The sequence below is a fragment of the Convolutriloba macropyga genome, chromosome 2 (genome assembly GCF_964194025.1).
Source record: "Convolutriloba macropyga chromosome 2, txConMacr16.3, whole genome shotgun sequence".
NCBI lineage: Eukaryota > Metazoa > Xenacoelomorpha > Acoela > Convolutidae > Convolutriloba > Convolutriloba macropyga.
This window is the reverse complement of record NC_134469.1, coordinates 53,016,675-53,041,641: the sequence shown is the minus strand read 5'-3', so window position 1 is coordinate 53,041,641 and position 24,967 is coordinate 53,016,675. Positions and strand designations below refer to the sequence as shown.

General features: G+C 36.2%; 1 protein-coding gene across 1 annotated transcript; it reads left to right on the top strand.

Annotated features, from left to right (window-relative positions):
* Nucleotides 1–2,567: 2,567 nt before the first annotated feature.
* Nucleotides 2,568–24,922, top strand: LOC142358765 (uncharacterized). The gene is made up of 3 exons (XM_075410342.1): nt 2,568–3,224; nt 23,959–24,576; nt 24,691–24,922. The coding sequence occupies exons 1-3, from the start codon at nt 2,579–2,581 to the stop codon at nt 24,783–24,785; spliced, it is 1,359 nt and encodes a 452-aa protein (XP_075266457.1). The 5' UTR covers nt 2,568–2,578; the 3' UTR covers nt 24,786–24,922.
* Nucleotides 24,923–24,967: the final 45 nt, after the last annotated feature.

Sequence of the window (24,967 nt, the reverse complement as noted above, 5' to 3'; positions counted from 1 at the left end):
TCTCCCATAATTGAGATTAATTTATATAATCAAGGGCAATTAATTCTGATTTAAGAAAATCGCGAAATCTAATTACTCAAATCGTCAAATCTAAAGGGAAAAAGCTGGGTATAATGGCATTGAATATAGACGCATTGGGTATTCTGGCATTGGGTATATTGTCATGTGACCGTTTGCTTGTATTAGGATAATAGAGTTGCTCCATTGGCTTTGGATATCTATGCTACTGATTAGAAATGTTTTTACATATGTTCTGGTGCTTTATCACTTGATATGGTTCCAGATGGCTTAATGTCTGGAGAAGTGGCACATTTTGATAGGAGAACATCACTAGATGTTGCCTACGACGTGCTCTCATGTGTGTCCTGCAACTCATTCATGCAGCATGAGTTATTTCAGTCAACTTGCAGCCATATCCTTTGTTACAATTGTCTCCCTCAGTTCTCTGACCAAGAGGTCACATCTTTTGCGAGCAATGACAGCAAATCCAGGACGTTGGAAGCCTTCTGTCCGCGCTGTGATAAAAACTCAACTTTTTCTGAAAGCTTTGTGCTAATGGTGCTAAGGAAAATGCGAAACGAACAATTCTGTACTGAAGAAATCTCGTGTGCTAATTGTGATCAGATTTTCTCTTCTGAACAGATGTTTTATTGCGAAACTTGCCGACAATCTCTATGTGCTGACTGCAAAGTTGCAACGCATAGTGCACGAATGTTCGCTTCACATAAGTTGGTGTCCCGCAACAGTCAGGATTTAGTTATCAAATGTTGCAACCATCCAGATAGTGCTGCGATTATAGCAAATACTGTCCAAAACGAGTTTGTGTGTGTTCGATGCTTTTCGGATTTCCCCGATGCTCTTAAATCCTCGTGCGGCGAAATTTCGCTCATTATTCAGTCTAAACTTGATTATTTGTCGGAGGAGTTCGAACGACTGAAAACGAATCAAGCTATTGTTAAAGGAAGAATGTTGGAAAATCAGGATGAATTTTTCAAGTTTCAAAAAACCTGTGAAAACAATAGCAGAATGGTGTCTGAGTTCGCTCAGAAGCTAATTGATGAAGTTCGCAAAGTTGAGGCCCAACTAACGGCTCAATTGACAAAGGACATTGATATAAGAGAGCGAAATCTGGAAATGGCGAAAGATCACTCGGAGAAGTTTGCGTCAAGTGTGGACTTCTACGTGAGTGCGTTTGAAGTGCTGAAGCATTCAGACCCGAACAAAGATTTTTTGAAGTTGGTGTCAGAATTTGAAGAGTGTCTGAGAAGTTTAATGGTTCTCAAGACCGACTGCATGTCATTCAAGGTGTCACCTGATAAAAGGACAACAGATTTTAAGACTCCGTTTAAACGAGCATTGGACGAATTGACCAGTCACAATCGGGAACAAAATAGATTTGCATTTGATCTGGATCCTTTGAAGTTTCAAAATTTTGCATTGATGAGGTCATTGTCACAAGACCCTTCACAGATTCAGAAACTGCTCGATATGACAAAACCTGCCAGTCCAATGCTGCGCTTAGCTAGTCCGGGTAACTTTACTTTGGAATCGTCAACTATGAATAGATCTTTAAATTCTTCATGTAGTTTATCTAGTTCTAGTCGGGCAAAGTTGTGCCCGGAAGCAGAACAAACGCGGAATGAAATGAAAGAAATCCGGAAGCTATACGCTTCCAACGTATCGAAAGTGCAATCATTGCAACTTGACGTGACCAGGCGAAAAGTGTACCCCAAAAAAGTTGAAGCGGAACGACTGTGCAGTGATGTTGAAAATTTTACTACCATGTGCAAAGAGTTTGTTTCGGGGATTGAATCTGTGAAAGATAAAGTTGGGTCCAATGTTCAAAGTTCCTCATTACAAGTTGATAATGACCAAGATTTCGATTTCACTCAAAGGAAATTAGATGAATGGTGCAAGGAGTGCAAAGATTTACTGCTTAAACATGAGCAAATGAAACAAATTTTAAAGAGCATCAAACCATATATCTTATCGGTGACAAAACAGAAAGAGAAAAGTAACACGCGGCTGACACCAGTGGTTCCGATAGATCACTTAGAAGACTTGAAGAGGAGTGTCGTTGTCGATGATTCCGTCCAAGAGCAGCGGATTCAAGCAATTGAAGCTATGTATAAGAGTCAGAGTTTAGAGCGGGCCGCTGTTAACAGTTCAGAGATACAGAAGGAGCTGCAGTTGACAAAGCAGAAACTGAAGAAAGCCAAGTGTAATCCACCATCCACGTGTATCCAACTGGGAACTGCTTTAGAGCCAATGACCTCAGGCCAGGAAGGTGTTGGGACGGAAGAATCGAAACAGTCGGATGCTTTATCGTCTTCGGCCTAATTTACGAATTAGTTTATGCAAATTACCACTGTAGATTACAATAGAAATTTTATTTTCGAATATATCATTTGATAGTTTTCCTCCGTAAACATTTTTTTCCTCTTCAACTCTCGGTTTTTATAACTCTATCCACGAAAAACTAATGCTGAAATTAGGGATCCCTTGCTTGCTACTTTCTGCTGCTGACTCCTTAATAGTTTAGTTCATTTTCAGTGCTCCTTAATCTAAAGCGGCTGCAATGGACTCGTCTCAGTATAATTTTACTGGCTATCAAGGTTCAAGTTACCGAGGAATGATTGTTCCGGGTCGCAAATCAAGAACCTCTGTACCATACGTGGGCATAGAGCAAAGCGCTGGAGTAGCCTCTAGTCACCAAAGTTATGATGGTTCTTCGGCTAATTTTTTGGATGGGTCGCAGCCATTTGGGCGAAGGAGTGGCTATCGAATGGGTGCTTTGAGTTTTGAACAAGGCATTACGGGCAATGAGTGGGTTAATTCAGGGTCGGGATCGAGGAAAAAATTGAACCAGCGGGGAAGTTCCAAGAAAGCTCAGTTGACATCGGACTTTGACCTGTTCAGTCAAGATTTCAATCAAACTATGCACTATCTGGACAAAACGTGTGCGTCATCTGAGGCGATGGGAGAACTAGTCACATGCTCGCAGTGTTTCGCTGTCTTTCCGAGCGGTGCTAAGTTGCAGCAGCATTTTGTCTCTGTGCACTTGACAATGCGTGATCAAGAGTTGACCATGAGACACGGTGGCATTCTGCTGCCGTTCTCAGAGGACCCACTCGCTCAAGACTTGCTCCATAATGTCAAAGAGATGGAAAGCATGCAGCGGAGTGGCTGTGGTTCAATGGCCTCTCAGAATCAGTTTTCTGCAGGTGGTCTATTTGTGTAGTCGAGTTTTTTCCTTTGCTTGACGGTTGTTCCAGTCTTACAGGGTAATTGTGACCATGGTGATTGTATAGCTTTTTATTGCTGCAAAGCTATAGGCTGAGCGTAGCTGTATTGCGGTTTTGTTGGTTTTTCCTATTCGAAGAGGAGTATAGTTTTTAAACTCGAAGAGGACTATTGATATTCCAGACTTCTACGGCACGAAGAGTAGTATTGGCATTGTACTGTTTTTTATTAGCAAAAGCAAGTTCATGAAATTGGCTTCTTTCTTTTCGAACATGACTTCTGTTTTTAGCGTTGACTTCTGTTCTCGAACTGTGGATTTTATCAAGGGCTCTGTTACTAATACATAGTAATTAGGTCCCTATTAACACACGCCCCCCCCCCCCACACACACACACACACAAACCTACCACCACACCACTCCACGAACGTACCCTCTTTATATCACTGAAAATTGTGTTTATAGTTTTTAAAGGGGCGTCAATAACTTTTTCAACTCATTTCTATAATTACTTCTATTTTTGTGGTACGGTACGCGTCTATTTCGCAGCTGATCCGGGAACTTTCTGGTATGTTCTAATTATGGAAAAGAACCTCGGAAAAAGTTAGTGACATCATTATAAAGCGCAGTACATCCTGTTTCAAATTTCGAAGATGGTATGTGAAATGTCGAATGTTCGGACCTTTTCTTACCACTTTCTTCAATTCTACTTGTTTTGATAAACTCTCGTTGCGATAACTACTGGAGTATAACTTTGTGAATTGACTTGTTAGTGCCCGATAATTACTATGAAAAGCTGCAAAGCCACTCTGTTCTCACTTCTGTTGCTATATGAAGGGTTGCGAGGGTGCTGGAAAAAGTGGCCTGATCATCTCAGTGGCTTGTGGCATACAGTCATGGAACTGTTGTAATCACAATGAGAGTTACATTAATTACCTCAGGGTTGTTATCACGCTATCTAAGGCAGTCAAGATCTTGGGTTCGCCTCGTCGTTTGGTAAGCAAAAAGATCATTTTTTGGTTTCCATTTTTCTGGGATCTCAATTTACTTTTGAGAGGTAGTCTTTTTTTACTTTTTGTTTTTACATGTTTGCTATATCAATGTACTGTTTCCGATTCTTTTTTGCTACTCAGTTTCTTGTTTTAAACCTGCAGCTCTTGTGGACAAAATTTTAAAACTAGCAGTATGTGATATACCAAACAGTAGCGAAAGCTTTGTGACTGTTGAAAGCTTCTTGGCTGTTGTCAATCTTGAAGTTTTACAAGATTCTTTCCCTGCGTATCTATTGGTGTCACTTTAGGTGGGGTTTTTCTCGAAATTGGTTTTTTCAGTAACTTGCCAAATTACCTGTTTTCGGCTGGACGTTTTTCAATACGTGATTGTTAATTCCTCCCGAACAAAGTTTTGCCATTATTTTAGTCCTGTCTTTTTATGACTCGAGGAGGAGTTTTATTATTCTATAGGTTTTCCGTATCGAAGAGGAGCATTGGTTTTTAAGTTTTTATTACCTAAAGCAAATGTCCAGTTATTAGAAACTGTCGGTAAAATACAAGATCAACAGGTGATACCTAGATCGCCAAATTGGTATAATTTTATTAAATAGTCTCAGCTTGCAACTGGCAGGATATTTAATTTCGTTTCAGCTTTCTGTGTTATTAATTGTGAATTGAGACCGGACATTGTTTTGGGTAGACATTGTGAAGACTTTGCCTTATTATTGTGCTAAATTGAATCTGTTACAGCAATTGATAGCTGGAAGATGACGATATTTCGAAAGTGCTTAAAGAAATTTCTCTTCAAGTATAACTGCTGTCCTAAAGGTAAACCAATCATATTCTATTAACCATAGAAAAAGCGCGTCTTCATCGGCCTCAATTTCAGCAGCATTTGAACCTGTTAACATATTGTATACTTTGACCTTATCTTAAAACTAATCAAGGAATTGAGCATCGTGTTCTCAGGTTTCTAAGGTGGTACCTCTGCGGTAGATCACAAAATTTTTGCTGACGGTACTTTTTCACCATTGCAGTCGAAATTAGTCGTTTCCGTTTCCGGCTCTCTTCACTTGCTATCTGTTACCTTTACAGCCTATACCAAATGTAAACCGTCATGTCAACGATAATTACAGGCTTGCTTACTTTGTTTACATTTTGACATAGGAACTTTTTTATTCATTTTTGTGCACACTGCAGAAATCGTTTAACGGTGCGAAATTTCAACACATAAATACAACAGAATTTTTAAACGTTGTGCCGCAACTAGTCGACTGTGATATTCAACTTCCTATTGATTCAATATTCTTAGAGAATATTTGAGATTATAGTTTATTAGAGGTCACTTTCTCTTTGCAAGCAAATTGTTTGTCTCTACATGTTGATACTATTTATAACTTAAAATCTAATCCATCAGACTCCATTCCAAAATATTCATTAAGTGAGTGCATTGTCTCTCACTAGGCTGGACTATTGCTATTCGCTATATTATTAACCACGTTCTCCAGAAATTACAACTGAAAATGAACTGTATCGAGACAAATATTTCAACTATCACCTGGCACACCATTGTTGTATTTTGTTAAAAAGTTGCTCTAGTTACCTGTGTAGAACGCACTCTTCAAAGTTGTCTTTAGTGTCGTTGTTTGGCTCACCATCCAAAGAAGATTATAGATTGAGTTTGCTATTATTTGGAAGTGGTAAAATGACTTGATGTAAATAAAATTTCCAAACTCCCGCTATCCGCTATGGGGGGCACTTTCAGAAAAAGATCATTGTTTTGCAATCCGTCACAAACGGAATAGATTACCCATTGAAATTAATTTTGTGACATGCAAAAGATAAGATGCCTTCGGGAAGAAAATAAAAACTTTTGTTCTGAGAACTATTGTACAGCCCGTTTGATTATATAAATAGTGCTTTATCCAATAATAATGATAGAAAGGCAATTCTAAACGTTGTGATTTCAGTATAGTTCCTCCTGTCTATGCAAGGTAAAGAGAACTACACCCCACGTAAACGCTCGCCCTCCACCACCACCTATCTACCCCCTATATATCCACTGCTCGAATTAAATTTTGTCTGCATCCTTTAAATAGTTTATTAGGCAGTTAACTTCTAGTTTCTTGTTATCCATTTGCTTTTTGTCATGAAAGTTCTGGTTTAGAGAAGCTGCCTTATGAGTTTGTTGCGCATCTTTCCGAGTCGTTTCCGTTATTGTAGTGGCTGTTTTATTAGGAAATTAATTTTTAATTTTTTGTTGTCCATTTGTTTTTTTTGTCATGGTAGTTCTGGTGTAGACGAGCTTTGTTTTGAGTTTGTTGCGCATCTCTCCGAGTCGCTTCCGTTATTTTAGGAGCTATGTGCTTTTATCTGAAGAAAATTTGTGCATTACCTGAACTCTGACTTCTATCTTCTCAATGAATTGTTTCCGAACATTGGACTTCCACAGTAGTTCCTGTATAGCAATAAGGAACAGTCCAATATTCAAGGTTGAAAGGCCGTTTTGAGCGATACCATTACATTCTCCTTTACCATCAAGTCTAGACATCGCGTGCCACCCGCCAGCAACCTTTTTGCCTACCTCACCAACAGCTAACGCTCAAAATACTAACCGCTCCATCATTAGGCGGGACACTTAAGGCCGACTCTCACTAGGCTGGACTATTGTAATTCGCTATATTATTAACCACATTCTCCAGAAATTACAACTGAAAATGAACTGTGCATCCAGACAAATCTTTCGACTATCACCAATGTTGTATTTTGTTAAAAAGTTGCTCTGGTAACCTGTAAAGAACGCACTCTTCAAAGTTTTCTTTAAATTCGTTGTTTGGCTCACCATCCAAATAGGATTTTAGATTGAGTTTGCTGTTATCTGGAATTGTGTAGAGAGATGTTGTGAATAAAATTTCCAAACTCTCGCTATCCGCTATGAAGGGCACTTTCGGAAAAAAGATCATTGTTTTTGCAATCGGGCACGAACGGAATAGATTACCCGTTGAAATTAATTTTATAACATCCAAAAGATAAGATGCCTGCAGAAAGAAGTTTAAAACGTTTGTTCTGAGAACTCTATTGTACAGCCCTTTTTGGTTATATAAATAATGCTTTAACCCATAATAATGATAGAAAGGCAATTCTAAACGTTTTGATTTCAGTATAGTTCGTCCTCCCTATGCAAACATGAGAATTCTACCCCACGTAAATACTCGCCGACCACCACCTATCTACCCCCCCACGTACCCACTGCTCAAACTAATAAATTTTGTCTGCATCTTTTAAAAGTTTCTTTTAGGCAGTTAACTTCTGGTTTCTTGTTGTTCATTTGGTTTTTGTCTTGAAAGTTCTGGTTTAGACCAGCTGTCTTATGAGTTAGTTGCGCATCTTTCCCAGTCGTTTCCGTTATTGTAGTGGCTGTTTTATTAGGTAATTATGTTTTAATTTTTTGTTGTCCATTTATTTTTTTGTCATGGTAGTTCTGTTTTAGTCGAGCTTTGTTTTGAGTTCGTTGCGCATCTCTCCAACTCGCTTCCGTTGTTGTAGGGGCTATGTGTTTTTATCTGAAGAAAATTTGTGCATTACCTGAACTCTGACTTCTTTCTTCTTGTTGAATTTTTTTGAACTTTGGACTTCCAAAGTATTTCCTGTATAGCAATAACGAACTGTCCAATATTCAAGGTTAAAAGGCCGTTTTGAGTGATACCATCACATTCTTTACCATCCAAACTGTAGACATCACGCGCCACTCGTCAGCCACCTTTCTGACTAAAAGCTAACGACCAAAAGCTAACGCCCAAAATACTAACCCCTCCCTCATACCTGCAACCTTCAAAGCATACTCTGCTTACGTCCCTTACCCAAAACTGCCCGCACGCTCTAAATAAAAATTGGGGGCATTATTAAAGACAATATTTTTTAAATGAATCACATTTTTATTGGGTGGTCTACTTTCGGTTTATGTCATTTTTCTGTGATACTTTTGAAAGTGATGTTTGTTAAAAGTTTATATAGCACGACTCGTCGAAGCTTTCATGTTTTCTACCGTTTATTTTGTAGCTGTAGCAAGTTTGTTTTTGACTTGAGCTTACAGTTCTTTCGTTTCGAACCTCGATATCTGTTTGATAACGTCGTCTTTTTTCAAAAATTTTACCACAACATGCGTTTACTACGGAATCCTTACGCATAAACATTTTTACATCAAAATTTTTACATCAAAAAACAACTATTTTGTTTCTCATCTGATCAAAGTTGGCAGATATCCTGAAACAAAGTAAAAAATGCACAGATCGCGTTAATGACGAATATCAACATAGAAATTTATGTAAAAATCATCTAATAAAGTGTTTTGTTAAATTTGGCAATAAAAGAACTTTTTAAACAATTTTTCAACCCATCGAGGTAGATCTTTATAGTTTCAATACAGCTGAGAGAAAAAACAAATTGCGATCAACTGATTTTTCTGTCTACGTGTTCTTCTTATCGTCTTGATTAAATTTGCTATTTTTTTAACATTGTGACTTTTGGTAGTATTGTTCATATCGGTACTTTTTCCGATCCATTGTTTGCTCTTCAGAAATCCGGTAGTTGTTCAGGTATTTCTGCAGCCCTGAAACTGAATTAACGTGAGTGACATTTGATTTTCATTGTTCAATTTTTGCAAAATTTTTCGTCAATTATATTCTCATGAAAGGGGGATGGGATTTTAGGCGAAAACTCGATTTGACGAAGGAAATATCCGTAGCCATTATGCAAAAATCTTGAACTCAAATTTTGTGGAATTTAAGCTCCCCCTCAATTAAGGTTAAGCTAGCCTCCCTAAACAACAACTAACTACTGGCGAAGCCAGTCGTTTGAGAGTAATACGCCCGATGTTTTTTCGGTTACGTTTTACTGGTGATCGGGAGCGATGCTTAAACCATTTAATCAGTTCAAAAATTGTTCAATTTAATCGAATTTATAGTTCAATTAGTGATCAAAAGCAATTCACTCGGGTTTTCAGTGCTAAACATCTTTAGAAATACGTTAACTGTTGTATATCAGTTTCGGCTTTCCTTGCTCAATTGTGCTTTTGTACCTTCAATTCAACCATTTGCTTTGCTTTGCGTTTCCAGGTGTTGATATAATATGTCTTTATTGTCACTTTTTTTATTGTTTCAATGTCATCTATTGTTGCGAGTAAATTTGATCGAGGATTAGTCATTGTAAAACTTTAGTCATCAAGTGTTGTAAGTTTCCTTTTATGGATTTCGCTGTCTTTGATTTGTCAGCAAACTCATTTCTTTCATATTTTACTGCGTAATCCTCATGCATAAACATTTTTTCATCGAAAATTTTTGCTGTATTTTGCGGAAGACCACTGCTAGGTGTAAAAAATAACTAATTTGTTTTCATCTGATCAAGGGTGGCAGATATCCTGAAACAAAGTGGAAAATGCACAGTTGCGTTAATGACGAATATCAACATTGAAATTTAGGTAAAAATCATTTACTAAAGCGCTTCTAAAATTTGGCATTAAAGGCACTTTTTATCAAATTTTCAACCCTTCGAAGTAGATTTTTATATTTTCAATACAGCTGAGAAAGAAAACAATATGCGATCAACTGATTTTTCTGTCTACGTGTTCTTCTTATCTTCTGGCTGAATTTTGCTATTAATTGTAACATTGACTTTTGGTAGTGTTGTTCATATCGGTTCACATTTTCCAGTCCATTGTTTGCTCTTCAGAAATCCGGTAGTTGTTCAGGTGTTTCTGCAGCCTTGAAACTGAATTAACGTGAGTGACATTTGATTTTCATTGTTCAATTTTTGTTGCAAAATTTATCGTCAATTATATTCTCATGAAAGGGGGATGAGATTTCAGGCGAAAACTCGATTAGACGAACGAAATTTTCGTCGCCATTCGGCGAAAATCCTGAACTAAATATTTGTGGAATTTGAGCTCCCCCTCAATTAAGCTTAAGCTAGCCTCCTTTAAACGACAGCTAACTACTGGCGAAGCCAGTCGTTTGAGAGGAATACGCCCGATGTTTGTCGGTTACGTTTTTCTGGTGATCGGGAGCTATGCTTAAACCAGTTAATCAATTCAAAGATTGTTCATTTTAATCGAATTTATAGTTCAATTAGGGTACAATAGCAATTGACTCGGGTTTTCAGTGCGAAACATCTTTAGAAATACGTTAACTGTTGTATATCAGTTTTGGCTTTCCTTGCTCAATTGTGATTTTGTACCTTCAATCCAACCATTTGCTTTGCTTTGCGTTTCCAGGTAAGGATATAATGTCTTTATTGTCACTTTTTTGTATTATTTCAATGTCATCTATTGTTGCGAGTAAATTTGATCGAGGATTAGTCACTGTGAAACTTTAATCATCAATGAATCACATTTTTATTGGGTGGTCTACTTTCGGTTTATGTCATTTTTCTGTGATACTTTTGAAAGTGATGTTTGTTAAAAGTTTATATAGCACGACTCGTCGAAGCTTTCATGTTTTCTACCGTTTATTTTTTAGCTGTAGCAAGTTTGTTTTTGACTTGAGCTTACAGTTCTTTCGTTTCGAACCTCGATATCTGTTTGATAACGTCGTCTTTTTTCAAAAATTTTACCACAACATGCGTTTACTACGGAATCCTTACGCATAAACATTTTTACATCAAAATTTTTACATCAAAAAACAACTATTTTGTTTCTCATCTGATCAAAGTTGGCAGATATCCTGAAACAAAGTAAAAAATGCACAGATCGCGTTAATGACGAATATCAACATAGAAATTTATGTAAAAATCATCTAATAAAGTGTTTTGTTAAATTTGGCAATAAAAGAACTTTTTAAACAATTTTTCAACCCATCGAGGTAGATCTTTATAGTTTCAATACAGCTGAGAGAAAAAACAAATTGCGATCAACTGATTTTTCTGTCTACGTGTTCTTCTTATCGTCTTGATTAAATTTGCTATTTTTTTAACATTGTGACTTTTGGTAGTATTGTTCATATCGGTACTTTTTCCGATCCATTGTTTGCTCTTCAGAAATCCGGTAGTTGTTCAGGTATTTCTGCAGCCCTGAAACTGAATTAACGTGAGTGACATTTGATTTTCATTGTTCAATTTTTGCACAATTTTTCGTCAATTATATTCTCATGAAAGGGGGATGGGATTTTAGGCGAAAACTCGATTTGACGAAGGAAATATCCGTAGCCATTATGCAAAAATCTTGAACTCAAATTTTGTGGAATTTAAGCTCCCCCTCAATTAAGGTTAAGCTAGCCTCCCTAAACAACAACTAACTACTGGCGAAGCCAGTCGTTTGAGAGTAATACGCCCGATGTTTGTCGGTTACGTTTTACTGGTGATCGGGAGCGATGCTTAAACCATTTAATCAGTTCAAAAAATGTTCAATTTAATCGAATTTATAGTTCAATTAGTGATCAAAAGCAATTCACTCGGGTTTTCAGTGCTAAACATCTTTAGAAATACGTTAACTGTTGTATATCAGTTTTGGCTTTCCTTGCTCAATTGTGCTTTTGTACCTTCAATTCAACCATTTGCTTTGCTTTGCGTTTCCAGGTGTTGATATAATATGTCTTTATTGTCACTTTTTTTATTGTTTCAATGTCATCTATTGTTGCGAGTAAATTTGATCGAGGATTAGTCATTGTAAAACTTTAGTCATCAAGTGTTGTAAGTTTCCTTTTATGGATTTCGCTGTCTTTGATTTGTCAGCAAACTCATTTCTTTCATATTTTACTGCGTAATCCTCATGCGTAAACATTTTTTCATCGAAAATTTTTGCTGTATTTTGCGGAAGACCACTGCTAGGTGTAAAAAATAACTAATTTGTTTTCATCTGATCAAGGGTGGCAGATATCCTGAAACAAAGTGGAAAATGCACAGTTGCGTTAATGACGAATATCAACATTGAAATTTAGGTAAAAATCATTTACTAAAGCGCTTCTAAAATTTGGCATTAAAGGCACTTTTTATCAAATTTCCAACCCTTCGAAGTAGATTTTTATATTTTCAATACAGCTGAGAAAGAAAACAATATGCGATCAACTGATTTTTCTGTCTACGTGTTCTTCTTATCTTCTGGCTGAAATTTGCTATTAATTGTAACATTGACTTTTGGTAGTGTTGTTCATATCGGTTACATTTTCCAATCCATTTTTTGCTCTTCAGAAATCCGGTAGTTGTTCAGGTGTTTCTGCAGCCTTGAAACTGAATTAACGTGAGTGACATTTGATTTTCATTGTTAAGTTTTTGTTGCAAAATTTATCGTCAATTATATTCTCATGAAAGGGGGATGGGATTTCAGGCGAAAACTCGATTAGACGAACGAAATTTTCGTCGCCATTCGGCGAAAATCCTGAACTAAATATTTGTGGAATTTGAGCTCCCCCTCAATTAAGCTTAAGCTAGCCTCCTTAAAACGACAGCTAACTACTGGCGAAGCCAGTCGTTTGAGAGGAATACGCCCGATGTTTGTCGGTTACGTTTTTCTGGTGATCGGGAGCTATGCTTAAACCAGTTAATCAATTCAAAGATTGTTCATTTTAATCGAATTTATAGTTCAATGAGGGTACAATAGCAATTGACTCGGGTTTTCAGTGCGAAACATCTTTAGAAATACGTTAACTGTTGTATATCAGTTTTGGCTTTCCTTGCTCAATTGTGATTTTGTACCTTCAATCCAACCATTTGCTTTGCTTTGCGTTTCCAGGTAAGGATATAATGACTTTATTGTCACTTTTTTGTATTATTTCAATGTCATCTATTGTTGCGAGTAAATTTGATCGAGGATTAGTCACTGTGAAACTTTAATCATCATTTTTTTGTAACTTTCCTTTTATCGATTTCGCTTTCTTTGATTTGTCAGTAAATTCATTTATTTCATATTTTACTGCGCAATCCTCATGCATACACATTTTTTCATCAAAAATTTTTGCTGTATTTTGCGGAAGACCACTGTTAGATGTAAAAAATAACTAATTTGTTTTTCTTCTGATCAAGGGTGGCAGATATTCTGAAACAAAATGGAAAATGCTTAGTCGCTTTAATGACAAATATCAACATTGAAATTTAGGTAAAAATCATCTAATAAAGCATTTCGTTAAAATTAGGCAATAAAGGCACTTTTTATCAAATTTTCAACCCTTCGAGGTAGATTTTTATATTTTCAATACAGCTGAGAAAGAAAACAATATGCGATCAACTGATTTTTCTGTCTACGTGTTCTTCTTATCTTCTGGCTTAAATTTGCTATTAATTGTAACATTGACTTTTGGTAGTGTTGTTCATATCGGTCCACATTTTCCAATCCACTGTTTGCTCTTCAGAAATCCGGTAGTTGTTCAGGTATTTCTGCAGCCCTGAAACTGAATTAACGTGAGTGACATTTGATTTTCATTGTTCAGTTTTTGCAAAATTTTTCGTCAATTATATTCTCATGAAAGGGGGATGGGATTTCAGGCGAAAACTCGATTAGACGAACGAAATTTTCGTCGCCATGCGGCGAAAATCCTGAACTAAATATTTGTGGAATTAGAGCTCGACCTCAATTTAGCTCAAGCTAGCCTCCTTAAAACGAAGACTAACTACTGGCGAAGCCAGTCGTTTGAGAGGAATATGCCCGATGTTTGTCGGTTACGTTTTTCTGGTGATCGGGAGCTATGCTTAAACCAGTTAATCAATTCAAAGATTGTTCAATTTAATCGAATTTATAGTTCAATTAGCGATCAATAGCAATTCACTCGGGTTTTCAGTGCGAACCATCTTTAGAAATTCGTTAATTGTTGTATATCAGTTTTGGCTTTCCTTGCTCAATTATGATTTTGTACCTTCAATCTAACCATTTGCTTTGCTTTGCGTTTCCAGGTATTGATATAATGTCTTTATTGTCATTTTTTGTTTTGTTTCAATGTCATCTATTGTTGCGAGTAAGTTTGATCGAGGATTAGTCACTGTGAAACTTTACTCATCAAGTTTTTGTAAATTTCCTTTTATCGATTTCGCTTTCTTTGATATGTCAGTAAACTCATTTATTTCATATTTTACTGCGCAATCCTCATGCATACACATTTTATCAAAAATTTTTGCTGTATTTTGCGGAAGACCACTGTTAGATGTAAAAAATATAACTAATTTGTTTCTCATCTGATCAAGGGTGGCAGATATCCTGAAACAAAGTGGAAAATGCACAGTCGCGTTAATGACGAATATCAACATTGAAATTTAGGTAAAAATCATCTAATAAAGCGTTTCGTTAAAATTAGGCAATAAAGGCACTTTTTATCAAATTTTCAACCCATCGAGGTAGATTTTTATATTTTCAATACAGCTGAGAAAGAAAACAATATGCGATCAACTGTTTTTTCTGTCTGCGTGTACTTCTTATCTTCTGGCTGAAATTTGCTATTAATTGTAACATTGACTTTTGGTAGTGTTGTTCATATCGGTCCACATTTTCCAATCCACTGTTTGCTCTTCAGAAGTCCGGTAGTTGTTCAGGTATTTCTGCAGCCCTGAAACTGAATTAACGTGAGTGACATTTGATTTTCATTGTTCAATTTTTGTTGCAAATTTTTTCGTCAATTATATTCTACTGAAAGGGGGATGGGATTTCAGGCGAAAACTCGATTAGACGAACGAAATTTTCGTCGCCATTCGGCGAAAATCCTGAACTATTTGTGGAATTTGAGCTCCCCCTCAATTAAGCTTAACTAGCCTCCTTAAAACGACGGACAACTACTGGCGAAGCCAGTCGTTTGAGAGGAATATGCCTGATTTTTGTCGGTTACGTTTTTCTGCTGATCGGGAGCTGCTTAAACCAGTTAATCAATTCAAAGATTGTTCAATTTAATCGAATTTATAGTTCAATTAGCGATCACATCTTTAGAAATACGTTAACTGCTGTATATCAGTTTTGGCTTTCCTTGCTCAATTGTGATTTGTACCTTCAATCTAACCATTTGCTTTGCGTTTTCAGGTATTTATATAATGTCTTTATTGTTACTTTTTTGTATTGTTTCAATGTCATCTATTGTTGCGAGTAAATTTGATCGAGGATTAGGCACTGTGAATCTGTAATCATCAAGTTTTTGTAACTTTCCGTTTATCGATTTCGCTTTCTTTGATTTGTCAGTAAACTCATTTATTTCATATTTTACTGCGCAATCCTCATGCATACACATTTTTTCATCAAAAATGTTTGCTGTATTTTGCGGAAGACTACTGTTAGATGTAAAAAATAATTAATTTGTTTCTCTTCTGATCAAGGGTGGCAGATATCCTGAAACAAAATGGAAAATGCACAGTCGCGTTAATGACGAATATCAACATTGAAATATAGGTAAAAATCATCTATTAAAGCTTTTCGTTAAAATTAGGCAATAAAGGCACTTTTTTATCAAATTTTCAACCCTTCGAGGTAGATTTTTATATTTTCAATACAGCTGAGAAAGAAAACAATATGCGATCAATTGATTTTTCTGTCTACGTATTCTTCATGTCTTCTGGCTGAAATTTGCTATTAATTCTAACATTGACTTTTGGTAGTGTTGTTCATATCGGTCCACATTTTCCAATCCACTGTTTGCTCTTCAGAAATCCGGTAGTTGTTCAGGTATTTCTGCAGCCCTGAAACTGAATTAACGTGAGTGACATTTGATTTTCATTGTTCAATTTTTGTTGCAAATTTTTTCGTCAATTATATTCTCATGAAAGGGGGATGGGATTTCAGGCGAAAACTCGATTAGACGAACGAAATTTTCGTCGCCATTCGGCGAAAATCCTGAACTATTTGTGGAATTTGAGCTCCCCCTCAATTAAGCTTAACTAGCCTCCTTAAAACGACGGATAACTACTGGCGAAGCCAGTCGTTTGAGAGGAATATGCCTGATGTTTGTCGGTTACGTTTTTCTGCTGATCGGGAGCTGCTTAAACCAGTTAATCAATTCAAAGATTGTTCAATTTAATCGAATTTATAGTTCAATTAGCGATCACATCTTTAGAAATACGTTAACTGTTGTATATCAGTTTTGGCTTTCCTTGCTCAATTGTGATTTGTACCTTCAATCTAACCATTTGCTTTGCGTTTTCAGGTATTTATATAATATCTTTATTGTCACTTTTTTGTATTGTTTCAATGTCATCTATTGTTGCGAGTAAATTTGATCGAGGATTAGGCACTGTGAATCTTTAATCATCAAGTTTTTGTAACTTTCCGTTTATCGATTTCGCTTTCTTTGATTTGTCAGTAAACTCATTTATTTCATATTTTACTGCGCAATCCTCATGCATACACATTTCATCAAAAATTTTTGCTGTATTTTGCGGAAGACTACTGTTAGATGTAAAAAATAACTAATTTGTTTCTCTTCTGATCAAGGGTGGCAGATATCCTGAAACAAAATGGAAAATGCACAGTCGCGTTAATGACGAATATCAACATTGAAATATAGGTAAAAATCATCTAATAAAGCTTTTCGTTAAAGTTAAGTAATAAAGGCACTTTTTAATCAAATTTTCAACCCTTCGAGGTAGATTTTTATATTTTCAATACAGCTGAGAAAGAAAACAATATGCGATCAATTGATTTTTCTGTCTACGTGTTCTTCATGTCTTCTGGCTGAAATTTGCTATTAATTCTAACATTGACTTTTGGTAGTGTTGTTCATATCGGTCCACATTTTCCAATCCATTGTTTGCTCTTCAGAAATCCGGTAGTTGTTCAGGTTTTTCTGCAGCCCTGAAACTGAATTAACGTGAGTGACATTTGATTTTCATTGTTCAATTTTTGTTGCAAAATTTTTCGTCGATTATATTCTCATGAAAGGAGGAGGGATTTCAGGCGAAATCTCGATTAGACGAACGAAATGTTCGTCGCCATTCGGCGAAAATCCTGAACTAAGTATTAATTTGAGCTCCCCCTCAATTAAGCTTAATTTAGTCTTCTTAAAACGACAGCTAACTACTGGCGAAGCCAGCCGTTTGAGAGGAATACGCCCGATATTTGTTGGTTACGTTTTTCTGGTGTTCGGGAGCTATGCTTGAACCAGTTAATCAATTCAAAGATTGTTCAATTTAATTGAATTTATAGTTCAATTAGCGATCAATAGCAATTCACTCGGGTTTTCAGTGCGAAACATCTTTAGAAATTCGTTAACTGTTGTATATCAGTTTTGGCTTTCCTTGCTCAGTTGTGATTTTGTACCTTCAATCTAACCATTTGCTTTGCTTTGCGTTTCCAGGTATTGATATAATGTCTTTATTGTCACTTTTTTGTATTGTGTCAATGTCATCTATTGTTGCGCGTAAATTTGATCGAGGATTAGTCACTGTGAAACTTAACTCATCAAGTTTATGTAACTTTCCTTTTATCGATTTCGCTTTCTTTGATATGTAAGTAAACTCTTTTATTTCATATTTTACTGCGCAATCCTCATTCATAAACATTTTTTCATCAAAATTTTTTGCTGTATTTTGCGGAAGACCACTGTTAGATGTAAAAAAATAACTAATTTGTTTCTCGTTTCTCATCTGATCAAGGGTGGCAGATATCCTGAAACAAAGTGGAAAATGCACAGTCGCGTTAATGACGAATATCAACATTGAAATATAGGTAAAAATCATCTGATAAAGCTTTTCGTTAAAATTAGGCAATAAAGGCACTTTTTTATCAAATTTTCAACCCTTCGAGGTAGATTTTTATATTTTCAATACAGCTGAGAAAGAAAACAATATGCGATCAACTGATTTTTCTGTCTACGTGTTCTTCTTATCTTCTGGCTGAAATTTGCTATTAATTGTAACATTGACTTTTTGGTAGTGTTGTTCATATCGGTCCGAATTTTCCAATCCATTGTTTGCTCTTCAGAAATCCGATAGTTGTTCAGGTGTTTCTGCAGCCCTGAAACTGAATTAACGTGAGTGACATTTGATTTTCATTGTTCAAATTTTGTTGCAAAATTTTTCGTCAATTATATTCTCATGAAAGGGGGATGGGATTTCAGGCGAAAACTCGATTAGACGAACGAAATTTTCTTCACCATTCGGCAAAAATCCTGAACTAATTATTTGTGGAATTTGAGCTCCCCCTCAATTAAGCTTAAGCTAGCTTCCTTAAAACGACGGCTAACTACTGGCGAAGCCAGTCGTTTGAGAGGAATATGCCCGATGTTTATCGGTTACGTTTTTCTGGTGATCGGGAGCTGCTTAAACCAGTTAATCAATTCAAAGGTTGTTCAATTTAATCGAATTTATAGTTCAATTAGCGATCAATAGCAATTCACTCGGGTTTTCAGTGCGAAACATCTTTAGAAATACGTTAACTGTTGTATATCAGTTTTGGCTTTCCTTGCTCAATTGTGTTTTTGTACCTTCAATCTAAACATTTGCTTTGCGTTTTCAGGTATTGATAATGTCTTTATTGTCACTTTTTTGTATTGTTTCAATGTCATCTATTGTTGCGAGTAAATTTGATCGAGGATTAGTCACTGTGAAACTTTAATCATCAAGTTTTTGTAACTTTCCTTTTATCGATTTCGCTTTCTTTGATTTGTCAGTAAACTCATTTATTTCATATTTTACTGCGCAATCCTCATGCATACACATTTTATCAAAAGTTTTTGCTGTATTTTGCGGAAGACTACTGTTAGATGTAAAAAATAACTAATTTGTTTCTCTTCTGATCAAGGGTGGCAGATATCCTGAAACAAAATGGAAAATGCACAGTCGCGTTAATGACGAATATCAACATTGAAATATAGGTAAAAATCATCTGATAAAGCTTTTCGTTAAAATTAGGCAATACAGGCACTTTTTTATCAAATTTTCAACCCTTCGAGGTAGATTTTTATATTTTCAATACAGCTGAGAAAGAAAACAATATGCGATCAATTGATTTTTCTGTCTACGTGTTCTTCTTGTCTTCTGGCTGAAATTTGCTTTTAATTGTAACATTGACTTTTGGTATTGTTGTTCATATCGGTCCACATTTTCCAATCCATTGTTTGCTCTTCAGAAATCCGATAGTTGTTCAGGTGTTTCTGTAGCCCTGAAACTGAATTAACGTGAGTGGCATTTGATTTTCATTGTTCAATTTTTGTTGCAAAATTTTTCGTCAATTATATTCTCATGAAAGGGGGATGGGATTTCAGGCGAAAACTCGATTAGACGAACGAAATTTTCTTCACCATTCGGCAAAAATCCTGAACTAAATATTTGTGGAATTTGAGCTCCCCCTCAATTAAGCTTAAGCTAGCTTCCTTAAAACGACGGCTAACTACTGGCGAAGCCAGTCGTTTGAGAGGAATATGCCCGATGTTTATCGGTTACGTTTTTCTGGTGATCGGGAGCTGCTTAAACCAGTTAATCAATTCAAAGGTTGTTCAATTTAATCGAATTTATAGTTCAATTAGCGATCAATAGCAATTCACTCGGGTTTTCAGTGCGAAACATCTTTAGAAATACGTTAACTGTTGTATATCAGTTTTGGCTTTCCTTGCTCAATTGTGTTTTTGTACCTTCAATCTAAACATTTGCTTTGCGTTTTCAGGTATTGATATAATGTCTTTATTGTCAATTTTTTGTATTGTTTCAATGTCATCTATTGTTGCGAGTAAATTTGATCGAGGATTAGTCACTGTGAAACTTTAATCATCAAGTTTTTGTAACTTTCCTTTTATCGATTTCGCTTTCTTTGATTTGTCAGTAAACTCATTTATTTCATATTTTACTGCGCAATCCTCATGCATACACATTTTTTCATCAAAAATTTTTGCTGTATTTTGCGGAAGACCACTGTTAGATGTAAAAAATAACTAATTTGTTTCTCTTCTGATCAAGGGTGGCAGATATCCTGAAACAAAATGGAAAATGCACAGTCGCGTTAATGACGAATATCAACATTGAAATATAGGTAAAAATCATCTGATAAAGCTTTTCGTTAAAATTAGGCAATACAGGCACTTTTTTATCAAATTTTCAACCCTTCGAGGTAGATTTTTATATTTTCAATACAGCTGAGAAAGAAAACAATATGCAATCAATTGATTTTTCTGTCTACGTGTTCTTCTTGTCTTCTGGCTGAAATTTGCTTTTAATTGTAACATTGACTTTTGGTAGTGTTGTTCATATCGGTCCACATTTTCCAATCCATTGTTTGCTCTTCAGAAATCCGATAGTTGTTCAGGTGTTTCTGCAGCCTTGAAACTGAATTAACGTGAGTGACATTTGATTTTCATTGTTCAATTTTTGTTGCAAAATTTATCGTCAATTATATTCTCATGAAAGGGGGATGGGATTTCAGGCGAAAACTCGATTAGACGAACGAAATTTTCGTCGCCATGCGGCGAAAATCCTGAACTAAATATTTGTGGAATTAGAGCTCCACCTCAATTTAGCTCAAGCTAGCCTCCTTAAAACGAAGACTAACTACTGGCGAAGCCAGTCGTTTGAGAGGAATATGCCCGATGTTTATCGGTTACGTTTTTCTGGTGATCGGGAGCTGCTTAAACCAGTTAATCAATTCAAAGGTTGTTCAATTTAATCGAATTTATAGTTCAATTAGCGATCAATAGCAATTCACTCGGGTTTTCAGTGCGAAACATCTTTAGAAATACGTTAACTGTTGTATATCAGTTTTGGCTTTCCTTGCTCAATTGTGTTTTTGTACCTTCAATCTAAACATTTGCTTTGCGTTTTCAGGTATTGATATAATGTCTTTATTGTCACTTTTTTGTATTGTTTCAATGTCATCTATTGTTGCGAGTAAATTTGATCGAGGATTAGTCACTGTGAAACTTTAATCATCAAGTTTTTGTAACTTTCCTTTTATCGATTTCGCTTTCTTTGATTTGTCAGTAAACTCATTTATTTCATATTTTACTGCGCAATCCTCATGCATACACATTTTTTCATCAAAAATTTTTGCTGTATTTTGCGGAAGACCACTGTTAGATGTAAAAAATAACTAATTTGTTTCTCTTCTGATCAAGGGTGGCAGATATCCTGAAACAAAATGGAAAATGTACAGTCGCGTTAATGACGAATATCAACATTGAAATATAGGTAAAAATCATCTGATAAAGCTTTTCGTTAAAATTAGGCAATACAGGCACTTTTTTATCAAATTTTCAACCCTTCGAGGTAGATTTTTATATTTTCAATACAGCTGAGAAAGAAAACAATATGCGATCAATTGATTTTTCTGTCTACGTGTTCTTCTTGTCTTCTGGCTGAAATTTGCTTTTAATTGTAACATTGACTTTTGGTAGTGTTGTTCATATCGGTCCACATTTTCCAATCCATTGTTTGCTCTTCAGAAATCCGATAGTTGTTCAGGTGTTTCTGTAGCCCTGAAACTGAATTTACGTGAGTGACATTTGATTTTCATTGTTCAATTTTTGTTGCAAAATTTTTCGTCAATTATATTCTCATGAAAGGGGGATGGGATTTCAGGCGAAAACTCGATTAGACGAACGAAATTTTCTTCACCATTCGGCAAAAATCCTGAACTAAATATTTTTGGTGTTTGAGCTCCCCCTGAATTAAGCTTAAGCTAGCCTCCTTAAAACGACGGCTAACTACTGGCGAAGCCAGTCGTTTGAGAGGAATATGCCCGATGTTTGTCGGTTACGTTTTTCTGGTGATCGGGAGCTGCTTAAACCAGTTAATCAATTCAAAGGTTGTTCAATTTAATCGAATTTATAGTTCAATTAGCGATCAATAGCAATTCTTTCGGGTTTTCAGTGCGAAACAGCTTTAGAAATACGTTAACTGTTGTATATCAGTTTTGGCTTTCCTTGCTCAATTGTGTTTTTGTACCTTCAATCTAAACATTTGCTTTGCGTTTTCAGGTATTGATATAATGTCTTTATTGTCACTTTTTTGTATTGTTTCAATGTCATCTATTGTTGCGAGTAAATTTGATCGAGGATTAGTCACTGTGAAACTTTAATCATCAAGTTTTTGTAACTTTCCTTTTATCGATTTCGCTTTCTTTGATTTGTCAGTAAACTCATTTATTTCATATTTTACTGCGCAATCCTCATGCATACACATTTTTTCATCAAAAATTTTTGCTGTATTTTGCGGAAGACCACTGTTAGATGTAAAAAATAACTAATTTGTTTCTCTTCTGATCAAGGGTGGCAAATGGAAAATGCACAGTCGCGTTAATGACGAATATCAACATTGAAATATAGGTAAAAATCATCTGATAAAGCTTTTCGTTAAAATTAGGCAATAAAGGCACTTTTGATCAAATTTTCAACCCTTCGAGGTAGATTTTTATAGTTTCAATACAGCTGAGAAAAAAAACAATATGCGATCAACTGATTTTTCTGTCTACGTTTTCTTCTTATCTTCTGGCTGAAATTTGCTATTAATTGTAACATTGACTTTTGGTAGTGTTGTTCATATCGGTCCACATTTTCCAATCCATTGTTTGCTCTTCAGAAATCCGGTAGTTGTTCAGGTATTTCTGCAGCCCTGAAACTGAATTAACGTGAGTGACATTTGATTTTCATTGTTCAATTTTTGTTGCAAAATTTTTCGTCAATTATATTCTATGAAAAGGGGAGGGATTTCAGGCGAAAACTCGATTAGACGAACAAAATGTTCGTCGCCATTCGGCGAAAATCCTGAACTAAATATTTGTGGAATTTGAGCTCCCCCTCAATTAAGCTTAAGCTAGCCTCCTTAAAACGACAGCTAACTACTGGCGAAGCCAGTCGTTTGAGAGGAATACGCCCGATGTTTTTCGGTTACGTTTTTCTGGTGATCGGGAGCTATGCTTAAACCAGTTAATCAATTCAAAGATTGTTCATTTTAATCGAATTTATAGTTCAATTAGGGTTCAATAGCAATTGACTCGGGTTTTCAGTGCGAAACATCTTTAACTGTTGTATATCATTTTTGGTTTTCCTTGTTTTCAATTGTGATGGTTTACCTTTAATCCAACCATTTGCTTTGCTTTGCGTTTCCAGGTGTTGATATAACATATCTTTATTGTCACTTTTTGTACTGTTTCAATAATCCTGGCTAAAATATTGTTGGCAAAATTCCTGAAGTTTTGTGGAAATCAGAACAGCAGTTGAAACACTTCAAAAACTAAAACACTTAAGATGCACTTCAAAATCCACTCGATGTTATAAAGTTGTCCTGTAGTGTTCCTAACAGGATTAATTCGTGGTATGGTTTGTTGATCGGTGAAGTGATTCGATCCCAAAGCGGCAAAATGATTGATTGCTCTCGAACGAAGTTTGAGGCAGTTATTTTAAACGTGTGCGTATTTTTTATGCAAATTTTTCGCTTGACCGTTTTTGTGCTTTTGTTCGGGAACGCTTTCTCTCAATTGCTCTCACTCTGAAAGATGGTTGCTAAATTAAAATCGATTGTAAGATCGGAATTGACCGTAGATTGCTATTTTTATTGATTTTCCAAAGTTGACGAATCTACGATGCCTATCCCAATTAAGATTTGCGCAGGCCTGAGTTGTCAGATCTTTCAATGATCGGCAAATTCTTCTGCGGGTGGTAGATAGGGAAATCGTATTGTTTTCTTGCAGAGAATGTACTGTGAAAGTTTTCTTTTCAAGCACTTTCTCTTTATCTAGTGACCGTTTTCCTGTTCTGTTGTTTAAATGCGACACTTTTCCTATTCCTATCGGAAAGTTTTAAGGTGAAATTTGCCAGACTTTGAATCCTTTTATTTGTTGTGACACAGGGAATGTGGCTCCGTGGAGTCCAGTTCGGAGTGGACTCAATTTGTCGAATTCTACGCAGCAGGCAAGTTCCCTGCTCCCGTTGTACGCTTTAATGCCGTCTGTATTCAAGAAAGAGCCCAGGCCTCTTGTGCAGTTTGAGCAGCCCGTACGCAAAGTTCCGCGATCGAGAGGGAGCGACGACTTCATGCTGAGACCGGAATCTACAACCACGAGCTCGTCTGACATGTTTGGCGGCTCGTTTGAGTTACTAACGTCCGAGTTAGCGTTTGATGTGAACTGTTGTTTTGACGATCTTATAGACCTGGCCGGTGAGAGCGTAATCCTTGAAGGATCAGTTCCGCCTCCAAGAGAAACGTGCGAAAGTATAGATGATGACAAACCGGATAGTCCCGAATTGGAAGTTGTGGACGAGAAGGAACAGCAGATGTCCCTTTTGAGAAAAGATGTTAGTTCAATGAGCCAGGAAGAGTACAAGAAGTGGATTCAAATCAATTTGAAATTGAATCCCAACTGCTTTACCTACTTCCTGCTCGACTCTGAGGACTGTCACAAACTCATGAAGGTTTTTTGTGACGACTACGTGAAAAGAGACCAGGAGGCGATGGTTGCAAGTGAAAGTTAGATGCTTTTCTCGTCTCAGTTTAAACTTAATGTGTGCATTGATTTTTTGAGCAGCGTGTTTGGTGATATCGAATTCCGAATGCGCAACTTTAAGATGAGAACAATTTTAGGTATTCTGGACAACTCGAAGAAGTTGATCTTCGACATGGATCGAGGCAAGGCAGTAAAGTACCGGAAGCGAAAATCCAAAAAACCGCCTTATTGAGAAATGAAGCTCTCTTGAAGCGACTGCTTGTAATCAAGAGTTTTGTCAAAAGAATATTTGCTTTGGTGGTCCGATTTTCAACCAAGACGTCACCTTAGCTTTTGACATTGACTGCAAACAAAAAATTCAGTTGAAAACAGTTTTTAAAGCATAGAGATTCAGATAAGAGAAGTGAGAATATT

Bases quoted from the DNA above. Each gene is read 5' to 3' on its own strand.
- LOC142358765 (XM_075410342.1), top strand. From the start codon at position 2,579: ATGGACTCGTCTCAGTATAATTTTACTGGCTATCAAGGTTCAAGTTAC. The intron at 3,225-23,958 runs GTGGTCTATTTG...GTTGTGACACAG, and splicing joins TCAGAATCAGTTTTCTGCAG to GGAATGTGGCTCCGTGGAGT. The intron at 24,577-24,690 runs GTTAGATGCTTT...GAACAATTTTAG, and splicing joins GGCGATGGTTGCAAGTGAAA to GTATTCTGGACAACTCGAAG.